At 44.4% G+C, this 11,679-nt stretch overlaps 1 protein-coding gene across 1 annotated transcript; it reads right to left on the bottom strand.

Annotated features, from left to right (window-relative positions):
* Positions 1–6,588: 6,588 nt before the first annotated feature.
* Positions 6,589–11,058, bottom strand: LOC135150410 (uncharacterized). The gene is made up of 3 exons (XM_064086698.1): positions 9,645–11,058; positions 7,918–9,575; positions 6,589–7,866 (listed from the first exon to the last, which is right to left on the bottom strand). Exons 1-3 carry the CDS (start codon positions 11,056–11,058, stop codon positions 6,589–6,591), a joined length of 4,350 nt encoding a protein of 1,449 aa, XP_063942768.1.
* Positions 11,059–11,679: the final 621 nt, after the last annotated feature.

The following is an 11,679-nucleotide window of genomic DNA, read 5'->3' as shown; positions in this document are numbered from 1 at the left end:
TGCTGTCAAGTTATCAGTTGTGAAAGAAGACAAGAGTGTGCTCAAAGATTTGATTGATCTTCTAGAGATAAGAAAAGCTGTAGAGACTGTCCATAACACTTCAAGGGTTCGTGCTCATCCATCAAGAATCATCATGAAAATTGAAGGAATGGAGATGAATGTCACCTTTAAGAAGTTGAAGAAAATGGTTCATGCCCAAACACTAGAGAAGATGAAGAAGAATCTAGAGCAACCTCCACCTGAGAACACACTAGAGCAAGTGGCACTGAGTACCATCACTGCTAGGATTGAAGAAATTGAGAACAAGCTTACTCAGAAGAAAGAAGAGGAAGCTGCAAAGAGAAGAGCAGAGCAAAAGCTGATTAATGCAAGAGCCAAGAAACCAAGAAGAGATTAGTTCAGGCTAGAGGAACAATGGCTGCTTGTATTTACTTTTGATTTCTGGAAAATGTAAGATATAATCCAGACTGTACTTAGTATTATTTCCTGTTTAAAATAGTATGCTTTTTCATTGTGTCAGTTGAGTTATCCTCTTAAAGGATTTGCATGTCGAACTCTAACAATCAAATAGGGGGAGATTGTAAAGCATAATGTAACGTAAATGTAATTACGATAACTCAACACAACAAAAGACAGGAAACAATACGTAAGTATAATACCGGAATCTACAGGTTGGAGATTCGATACGAACAGACAAAGACAATTAAGATATCTGAGACGAGCATCCGTCCACTGGAAGAAGTTCATTAACATGTTCAAGCCTCAGTGAAGAATAAAGCACAATCAGTTTCTGCTATCAAGATTGCCTAAAGATCAAGTATCAAAGACCAGAAGATTCCGGTATATTTATTTTGATTATTTATAATCAAATTTATCGAAGCAACATCTAACCCGGAATGACTGATCAAGTATATTATCAAGCAAAAGAATTCAAGGGATTATTTCAGTTCGAGTCATTCGTGAACCAGACCAGTGCACAGGACGTCTGGACGTACGAAAGTATTCAGTGGATTCGATCAACGAATTAATTGATCAAGTCAATCGAGCTGCTCCAAAATATTGCCAAAGAATTTATTAATATACATATGTATATATATATATATACATTAATTGTGAATTACTTGAACATAAATAATTCAAGTAATTAATTAAACACAATTAATTCTATATATATATATATATATATATGTATATATATATATATATATTTAATAAATAATGCAAATGGGAGTCTAAGGCAAAACACTCTAAGGCAATAGACTACACAGTGAGATGAAGCGCAACCTTTGACCAAGTCAAAGGTTGCGACCTCAACGGTGTCCAATGCACAAGTACAAGCAATGGAAATATGTCTAAGTACCAGGACATCCCTTCCTGGAGGTGCATTAGCGCAAACTTTGACTCTAGTCAAAGTTGGCGCCACCCTCACACAGTGAAGCAACTCGAGCGCAACTTCACTCATAAATCTTCTAAGTTGTTTACACTGTGAAGACCACTCTACACTGGAGAATGGAGCGCAACATTTGACCAAAAGTCAAATGTTGCGCCTCCTGTCAATACAGTCCCCTTTACATAATTTACTTAGATTTATTTTAAGTGAAGGCATTGCAGTAAGAGGTGGTTGAGGCGCAACTTTGTTATATATGTATAAGTATATATATGTATATAAAGTTGGCGCCACTTCCTGCATTCATTTGGAGTTAGATTTATTTTTATAAATCGAATCCGTCCAGGACGAACTCAAGTCGTCCAGGACGAACTCGTTAACCATGGTTAGTTGTTGGAAAGCCTATAAATAGAGGTTGATGTTTTCATTTGAAAACTACTACACACTTTGTAAGTGCACACACTATACACATTCTCGAGAGTTAAATTAGAATATCGTTTTTATCGAGAGTTTGTAATAGAGTGATTGTAGTCTCTGCAGCCGACACTTGTGTTGGAATTTGTAGCACCCGAGGATTATTTCTAATACAAGAATATTCCCCGACTTGCTGGAGTTATTTATTTACGATTGATTTAACATGGACTGAAACCAGAATTATCCGCAATTAAATTAAATCGAAGAAATTGGTACGACGTATTCAACCCCCCCCCCTTCTACGTCTGATTGGACCTAACAGGTTTATCCTCCACCGTATCGAAGGCAGAGATCGAGTGGTGTCTCAGGTATTATGACAAATGTTGCATCTGGGCGCACCCTCACCCCTGGATGAGGCCTCATATATTTTATTACAATCCCAGACTTCGCATCCCGAGGATGGTCCTTACACCAAAGCTGGTGAAGCTAGGCATTGGTCCCCCTCTTCACCCGTACTTTAAATCCATAATTGAGTGGTTTGATATTGCTCCAATTCAACTGTCTCCTAACGGCTGGAAACTTGCTATTGCCTTGTACATACTGTATCGAGATCACAACCAACGTACGCCTACAATGGAGGACTTAAGTTATTTCTTCAGATTGGGCGCGTCCAGTCTCGGGTACTACTATCTTGTGGTGTGGAAGACTCATAATTCCACTGGATGGTCTGAGGGCAAAACTAGTAATGAGAAAAAGTGGAAGGAGCCATTTTTCTATACTTGGCCGGACGAGAGAGTCAGAACTCAATTCAACACACAACCCAGTAAGCCTTTCCTTCCTTATCTAGGCGCGCCTTATTTCCTATATCCTTCCTCTTTATTATTCACGTACTTAAGTATTCTTCTCCCCTTTATGTTTAGTTGAGAGAAAACAATCTGTTTTGTCTGGGTGCGCCAAAAGGCGTGCTGAAAATATTATTAATCTTCCCTATGAGGCCAAGGTCATCAACCATTTGGTCACCACCGAGCGTCTAATAGAGTATGGATTCTTAAGTGAAGCGGTGGGAAACATATGCCCATACCAAGATTTTTACGGGGGTCGTCCTATAAAGTGGAAAACTAGAGTTGTGGAAGAACCCGAGGCTGAGGAGGAAGAAGAGTCTGATGAGGACATGGATCAGGGCGCGCCTGATTATGGTTACCTTTCTTCCTTTAATGTGTTCACATGTTCTCTGCTGTCTATATTCCCATTATCGTCGTGCTTACTAAACATGCTTATATTTTAACTTGCACTGTTTCTTGTAACATTTCTTTTGTTTTACATATTTTCAGATATGTCACTCCCTGCTGGATTTGGTGTAAAAAGTGGGCGCGCCACCAATGTCGGCGCGTCCAGTTCTAAGCAGGCACCCAAGGTGTCTGTTGGCCAACAGGTTACCAAGCCTCCTTCCCCTAAGAAGAAGGGTCATGAAAAGAGAAAAAACCAGGAGTTAGATGTGCACACCCCAAAGAGGTCAAAGCTGCAGGAGTCATCATCTGAATTTCCTTATGAAGCGCCAGTGACAGCTGCAGGTGACTGGTTTGCCAAGGTAGCAGATGGATATATTGAACCGTCTAAATTTATGAACTGGCAACAGAGAAATGGCGAGCAAGCGGCTGATGCATGTAGGCGCGCCGCAGCTGAGCTTTTCTTCCACTTGACCTGTAACCCATCTGACACTGAGAAGCTCAGGGCGAGCCTTGACACGGCTTACGAGGAAACTGCTAAGTTAAAGAAAAAGTTATCTGAAGCTGAGAAAGATAAGGCAGATCTGGAAAAGTTTAAGAACAAGGCTGTAAAAGACATCTCTAGGCTGAAGACAGATGCAGACAATCTCAGGGTTGAATTGAACAAGACGGCGCAAGATCTTTCTGCAGCAAGTGAGACAATTGTCTCTTTGGAGAAGAAAGTTGAAAAGTTGGAGGGGCAACAAGCTGAGACCAGTCGTATTGCTTTTGCTGATGGGTTCAGGAGCTATGTTACCGGCTTCCTTGCTGTAGACCCTGATTACGACTGGAGTAAGTTCGTTCCTGCCACTAGGTCATGGATCGAGGAATTCAAAGTGGAACAAGCCCAGGCTATTGAGGATAAGAGACTGGAGATTGAGCTGGAGGCTGCTTCTGACTCTGCCAGAAAGTTTCTGGAACAACCATCCCCACATGAGGCGCGCCCAGATGGTCAGGAATCTCAGGAGGATCAAATCCCCAGAATCCAGTCTGGTGGTGATATACCTCAGGAACCTCTGGCTGTTGAGACTGCTGACATGACTGGGTCGCAACCCAACCTTAATGACTCTTCTCAAGATCGAGTCTGAGGTTTTGTTTATGATTTTTATCTATCTGGATTCTTATTTGGGCGCGGGTCCCTGTAACCCTGCAACTTGTAAAAGAGATTATCTGGTACTTTGATTGTGGCACAAGGGCGCGCCCTTATGGTGCTGGCTTACATTGTAACTGTTTATTGCTATTGCTGTTTAATTTACCACGCAAATGTCTTGTTTCTTTGCATTTCTCTTTTTAAGTTGTATGTAATTGATTGGACGCGTCACATATTGGAGACTTAGTTTGTTGATGTATAAGTAACCTACGAAGCATCATCTGTAAAATGTCACCAATATTTTCTTCAACACCTTGTCCTAACATCTGTTATATTTGACAAAGCGGCGCGCCCTTTCTACGACCAGGTATGCTACCAAATCAGACTAGATTCGCTGGATTACTCCCTTTTTTTACTTCACTCTAGAGATCCTTATTATTAAAAACTAAAATGCTAAGGCAACGTTAAAACTATTACAGCAATATCAAGATAATAGAAATAACGTGGCGCGCCCTGTCTTTGTAAAGAGTAGAATCAGTTGAAATGTATCAAGACTTAGTACTTAACAGGTGATTACAAAGGGAGTTCTGCCATAAAGGGTAAATACATGCTGTGTCTATTGGCTGTTCTCATGTTACTTCTACTGATAATATTTCTTCAAATGCTCAGCATTCCATGCCTTGGAAATGGGCTCCCCCTGCATGTCTTCCAAGTAGTATGTTCCTCCAAATATCTCAGCTCGAATGCGGTAGGGTCCCTCCCAATTTGCACCAAACACTCCATGACCTGGCACTTTCATTCCAGGCATCATCTTGCGCAACACTAAGTCTCCTATCTTGAACGGTCTAGGCTTGACTCGACTGTTATAGAACCGGGCTGTCCTTTGTTGGTATGCTGCCAACCTAACTTGCGACTCCCTTCTGACTTCTTCCAACATATCGAGATGTAGCCTCTAGTTGACCTCATTGGCCTCTTCCTGAAAGTGGTCTCTCCTGAAGGAACCTACTCCAACCTCTACTGGAACCATAGCCTCACAGCCATATGTCAACATGAATGGCGACTCCCCGGTGGTTGTCCTTGGCATAGTGTTGTATGACCATAGTACCATCGGGAGCTCCTCCGGCCAATCACCTTTCTTCTCTTCCAACTTGGCCTTTAGCGTGTGTTTGATTATTTTGTTGATTGCTTCAGTCTGTCCATTGCTTTGTGGATGGTATACAGCTGCAAAGTTCCTCCTTATATTCAAGTCATCACATAACTTCTTTAATTCTCTGCTATCAAATTGCTTCCCATTATCAGATATTAGTTTGAACGGGATACCAAATCTACACACAATTGAATTGAATACAAAGCTTGTTATCTTCTTAGCAGTAATAGTTGTTAGAGGCGCGGCCTCGGCCCACTTTGTAAAATAATCAACTGCTACTACTGCATACCTGACTCCTCCTTTGGCCTTTGGAAGCTCTCCAATGAGATCTATCCCCCATAAGGCGAATGGCCATGGGCTGAGTAACGGAGTCAGACTTGTTGCAGGACGAGATGAATATGTGGCAAATCGCTGGCACTTGTCACATGCTTGCACAAACTTGCTTGCTTCACTCCTCATAGTCGACCAGTAGTATCCTTGCCTAAGGATCTTTAAAGCAAGTGAACTACCTCCCCGAGTGATTGCCACATATTCCTTCATGCACTTCCCTTAAGATGTAGTTGCAATCGTCCCCTGCGATGCACTTCAGCAATGGTTGGTTGAACCCTCTTTTGTATAAGATACCATCATATATCACAAATCTTGCTGCTCTGTATCTAAGACTCCGGGCTTCCTTTACACTTTCTGGGAGCTGGCCATTCTGGATGAACTTAAGTATTGGGGTCATCCAGGTATCCACAACTTCATCCTCGACTTCCATCAGATCTTCTCTGAATCGTGTTACCTTCTGTGCTTTTGACACACTTGGCCTCTCCTGAACACAGAATTGAATAGTTCCCAATAGCCTAGTGTCCCTCCTAGAACTGGCTTTTGCCAATGCATCAGCACCTTCATTTTTCTCGCGAGGGACCTTTTCCAAATGTACCTCTTTGAATTTCTTCATCACCTCTTGCGTGCGGGTCATGTATAGGTTCGTCCTCCAACCTCGAGCCAAGAACCCCCCATTTACCTGGTCGACCACCAACATGGAGTCACTGTACACAATAAGGTTTCTAGCCTTCATTTCTATAGCTAGGGATAAGCCATTAATTAAAGCCTCATATTCTGCATCATTGTTGGTAGCGGGGAACCCCAAGTGGATGGCGTTCAATAGTCGACACCCCCCGGGACTGACCAAAACTATCCCCACTCCAGCTCCATCCGAGTTGACAGCTCCGTCGACATGCAAATTCCACCATGCATCATTCTCTACCAAAAGACCATCAATGGGTTCAACAACTGGACTCTACGGTACTATTGCCCACTCCTGAGCATCATCTTCAAATTCCAACAAGAAATCAGCCAGGGCTTGACCTTTGATAGTAGCTCTAGGCTTGTAATCCAAGTCAAACTGTCCTAGCTCAACAGCCCACTCCATAAGTCTTCCTGTTGCTTCAGGTTTATGCATAATCTGGCGCAGGGGATAGGAGGTTCTTACCTCTATCTTATGTGCCTGAAAATATGGGCGAAGTTTCCTTGCCGCTAAGATCAAAGAATATACTAACTTTATCATGCTGGTGTATCTTGTCTCAGCATCTTGAAGCCTCTTGCTAACATAGTACACCGGAAATTGGGCATCCTTTTCCTCCTTTACAAGGACGGCACTGACAGAGTATCTTGAAACAGCCAGGTACAAGATCAATGTTTCTCCTTCTACTGGCTTGGCCAAGAGAGGTGGCTTTTCCAACTGCTCCTTTATCTTTTGGAAGGCCTCCTCACATTCGTCTGTCCATACGAACGTTAATCCTGCATCCTTGATAGCTTTAAAGAACTCCTTGCATCTATCAAAGGACTTGGACACAAATCTATTTAATGCCGCTATTCTGCCTGTCAAGCTCTGTACCTGCCTAACATTCTGAGGAGGCTTCATATCGAGTAGCGCCTTGATCTTTGCAGGGTTAGCCTCGATCCCCCAATGGTTTACCATGAAACCCAAGAATTTACCGGACTCCACTCCAAACACACACTTCTGCGGGTTTAACTTCATTCGATGTTTCCTGAGTATGTCAAACATTTCAGCTAAATGTTGAATATGATCTTGCGCCTCTTTGGACTTGACCAACATGTCATCCACATAAACCTCCATAGTCTTACCGATCTGTTCCTTAAACATCATGTTCACAAGGCGTTGGTAAGTTGCTCCAGCATTAATTAGTCCGAATGGCATCCCTATATAGCAGTACAACCCTCTGTCTGTTATAAATGAAGTATGTTCCTGATCTGGCTCATGCATGGGTATCTGATTGTATCCTGAATAGGCATCCGTGAAACTTAGCAAGGCGTGTCCTGCCGTGGCATCTACCAACTGATCTATCTTTGGGAGTGGGAAACTATCCTTTGGGCATGCTTTGTTGAGATCAGTGAAGTCAACACAGGTTCTCCATTTCCCATTAGGCTTCTTAACAAGGACAGGATTAGCCAGCCATGTAAGGTAGAATGATTCTTTAATTAGCTTGGCACCCAACAATCGGTCAACTTCCTCTTTTAGTGCTTGGGCCCTTTCTCCACTAACAGGTCTTCTCTTCTATCTCATCCCTTTCTTGGTAGGATCAATGTTCAGGTGATGGCTCATTACCCCCGGGTCTATCCCTATCATGTCGGCATGGCACCAAGCAAAAACATCCAAGTTGCTCCTCAAGAAATGGATAAGGTTCGCCTTCAACTCTCCTTTTAGCTTGGAACCTATTCTTAATACCTTGGCTTCTTTGGCTTCTCCCACTTGGATTTCAATTGTATCTTCAGCTGGGCCGGTCTTGGTTGACTCCAAGGGCAACCTTGGGTCTAGATCAGACTCTTCTTTGGTTCTGGACGTCTCCCCTTTTTCCCATATAGAGCAAGGCTTAAGTTCCGCATCCGAATCTACCTCCATCATTTCCTTCCCTTTTATTCGCTTAAAACTATCCTCTTCATCAGGGAACTGGACAATATAAGTCAAGTTGACCACCTCACTAGCGTTCGCATCAGTGGGTTCTTTCAATGATCTACTCTTCCTGAAACCTTTGAGGGATTGAAGGTAACACTCTCTGGAGTCATATTGGCACCCCCTCACGATCCCAATTCCCCCCGGTGTTGGGAATTTCATAAACAAGTGGTATATTGATGTGACCACCCTCATTTCTTTTAGTAGGGGTCGCCCAACAATGGTGTTATGTGATGAGTCGTGATCTACAATCATGAAATCCATGACCTGGGTGGCCGAACATGTTCCTTCTCCTAGGGTCACTGGTAGCCGGATTGTTCCTTTCACTTTCACCGCTTCTCTTCCAAACCCATAGATGTACACATCCTCAACTTTCATATCCTTGTCAGGGAGGCCCAGCTTCTGGTAGGTGCTGTAGTAAAGAATGTTGACTGAGCTACCATTATCAACAAGCACTCGATGAACATTCATCGGGCCAATACGAAGGGCGATCACTAGGGCGTCATTGTGCGGGTGGTGAACCCATCTGGCATCTTCCTCTGAAAAAGTAATGTCAATAGCTTCTCCTCTAAAGATCTTAGGAGGCCTAGATGACAAATTATGTATATTGGTAAGGGGCCTACCTTTAGCTTCCTTTGCATATCTCTCCATAGCCTTGGTCCCCTTACCAGCCAAATGTGGCCCTCCAAAGATGACATGAATGCTCCCTTCCTTAACGAACTGGATATCTTCTTGCTTCCCCCTTTCTTGATCACTAGTATAACCAAGTCCTCTCTTGTCTTTGGCTCGAATATCCCGTCGGGATCGGGCTTCACGTACTATCCACTCATTAAGGTGACCTTCTTTGATTAGCGATTCGATCTCTTCTTTCAGTTGCCTACATTCATGGGTGTCATGCCCAGTTGATTCGTGGTACTCACAGTACTTGTCCTTATTCTTGGCTCTCCAAGAATTTAGTGGTGCTGGCCTGCGAAAGAGTCCCTTGTCTCGATTAACTTCGAAGATGTGGTCAATTGGTGCAGCGAGCGATGTCCAATGATCTCCTCTTTCTTCATGATCCCTAGGAGGCGTGTAGTTCCTTTTGTACGTGGTGTTGACCCGATTGGGACTTCGTCGCCTCACCCTTTGTTCTGGACTTGGGGACCGGTCTCTCCTCTTTTGCCGGGCCTTAACAGGGCTTCTCTCATTCTTCCTACTCTCAGCCAGTGATTGCTCGACATTCTTGTATGCTTCAGCCCTTGCATAAAGATCCGCTAAGGACTTGGGATCATTGCCTTGCAAGTGTTTCCAAAAGTCGGTTCCTACTCGAAGCCCTGCCACCAAGAAACTTTTCAATGTCTCATCTGTCGCTCCCCGAACATTAGATTATTCCGCATTAAAACGCTTGAAGTAAGCATGGAGAGTCTCTCCTTCCTTCTGTTTGATGTTTGCCAAAGTGGTGACCGGTGGAGCATACTTGACGGTTGCCTGGAACTGAGTCAAGAACATAGTCTGCATGTTTGTCCAAGTAATGATGGATGCGGGTTCCAACTTCCGGAACCATTGATAGGCGTTATCCCTGAATGTGGAAGCAAGGAGCCGACACCTAACAAGATCCGGTATCTGGTAGACACCCATTTCAACATTGAACCTTCCAAGAAACTCCACAACATCCGAATTACCATGAAACTTTAGATCAGACGTGGTGTTTCTGTAATTGGCTGGCAGTGGAGCTTCTATCACTTCGGCAGAGAATGGTGATAGGGCTTGGCTTGAGAGAGATGTCTGGCCTCCATCAAAGTGTGCTAGAAGCTTTCTAAGGCTGTTGACATCAATAGCTCCAATGCCTGGAATGGTTTGGACATTTGGCTGTGGCGGAGTCGTTGATGGTAGTGTTCCGGTAGTCGTGAAATCACTTGTCGTGGCAAGAGGATTGGATTGATTAGCGGGAGTCTGAGCGGATGGGGGCACATTGGCCTGAGATGAGGCTTGAATATGAGGATCGGCAATGGTCTGTTGATGAATCATTCCGTTGCCCGGAGACGTCGCATGCTCGCGCGTTCCTCCATGACTCTGCCGTCCTTCAAGCACAATTGGGTCTCGCTCTGTTCTTCCACCCAAGCCACGGGGTTCTTGTTCTTTTGATCTGTCATAGCCCTTTGAGTCTGACCCATGTGGAACTTCCTTCCTATGCCCATCTCGGCCCGTGCTTGTTGTTCTTGACCCGGTACTCGCGTACTCAGGCCTACTTTCAAGATCCTTGATTAGGGATAGCAGATCTGCCCTACTGACTCTTCCTCTGTATCTTTCCGCCAGAGAATTGATATCCCGACTGGCCTCTTCCAGATGCGCAGCCGCTCGCCTATCTTGCGGAGGTCTCCCTCCATCTCTGGCACCTTCTCCTCCAATGGTGGTCTGGCCACCTGATGCAAACAAGTTTCGTGGAACAAACACATGCCTCCTATCATCGTGGTGGCCTGACTGACTGTCTTCCTCAAAGGGTTGCTTCCCGGAACGATGTGTTCCGGGCACAAGAGATTCAAGTTGAACGATTCGCTCTCTGAGCGCTTGTTGTTCTCTCGCCTTGTTTCTCAGATAGTGAAATTCTTTAAGCAACTCCTCGTTACTTATGAAGACCGGCGGCGAGTTGGAGATGGGACGTCGCATATCGACGGGTTCCCCATCTGTTATGATGATCGCTCTATCTTGAGGAGTGTTTCCCGACGGTGTATTGTCGACGGGGGTATTATTGCCTCCTCCTGATCTGGGATCAGGCGGTTGGTTCCTGCCGGGCGTTGTCTCGCCGTGATTCGACATCTTTCTCCTTGATGGAAAATCTTGAACTATCCCCTCCTTCTAGCGCCAATTTGTTAACGGAGAAAACTGGTAGGTCAACAAAGATGAGGTCCGCAGCGTAGATCAAGATTCTTGTTGGCGAGAATGTAGGGAGTGGTTAGTTGTTTGTTATGGAGGCGGCTACAATTGTAAGCAAAGGGTTCGAGATCGCTAACTGGAATAGCTCTCTAGAATGATCGATGCCTACAATCTGCCTACGTACCCCTATTTATAGGGGATCAAGCCGGTACGTAGTTCTTTCTCCTAAGAGACCCATATGGGCTGGGCCTCCCCTTGTAGAATCTTCCTCCTGAAAGGGGCCCAATACGATGAAGCCTAGCCCTAGAGCTTACCCCAAATGTATGGACATTACCTTTCTCCCCGACAAGGACAACCCGCCAGACTACAGAGATAGAGCCTTCGAGGGCATTTCTTCTTCTTCTATCCTCTACCTCCCAAGGAGGATAACTCCTCAGACTACAAGGTAGGGCCTTTATCACTTCAACAGTAGGATTTACTTAGGTTTAAGGGCGTCCCCCTAAACATAAAGAATCACCTGCTGCCCTTCTGAATCATGATTACACGAACTTTCCCTGGCATGTG

Source organism: Daucus carota, chromosome 2, assembly GCF_001625215.2.
Source record: "Daucus carota subsp. sativus chromosome 2, DH1 v3.0, whole genome shotgun sequence".
Classification (NCBI taxonomy): domain Eukaryota; kingdom Viridiplantae; phylum Streptophyta; class Magnoliopsida; order Apiales; family Apiaceae; genus Daucus; species Daucus carota.
Note: the sequence above shows the minus strand (reverse complement) of the source record. Positions and strands in the feature narration are given on the sequence as shown.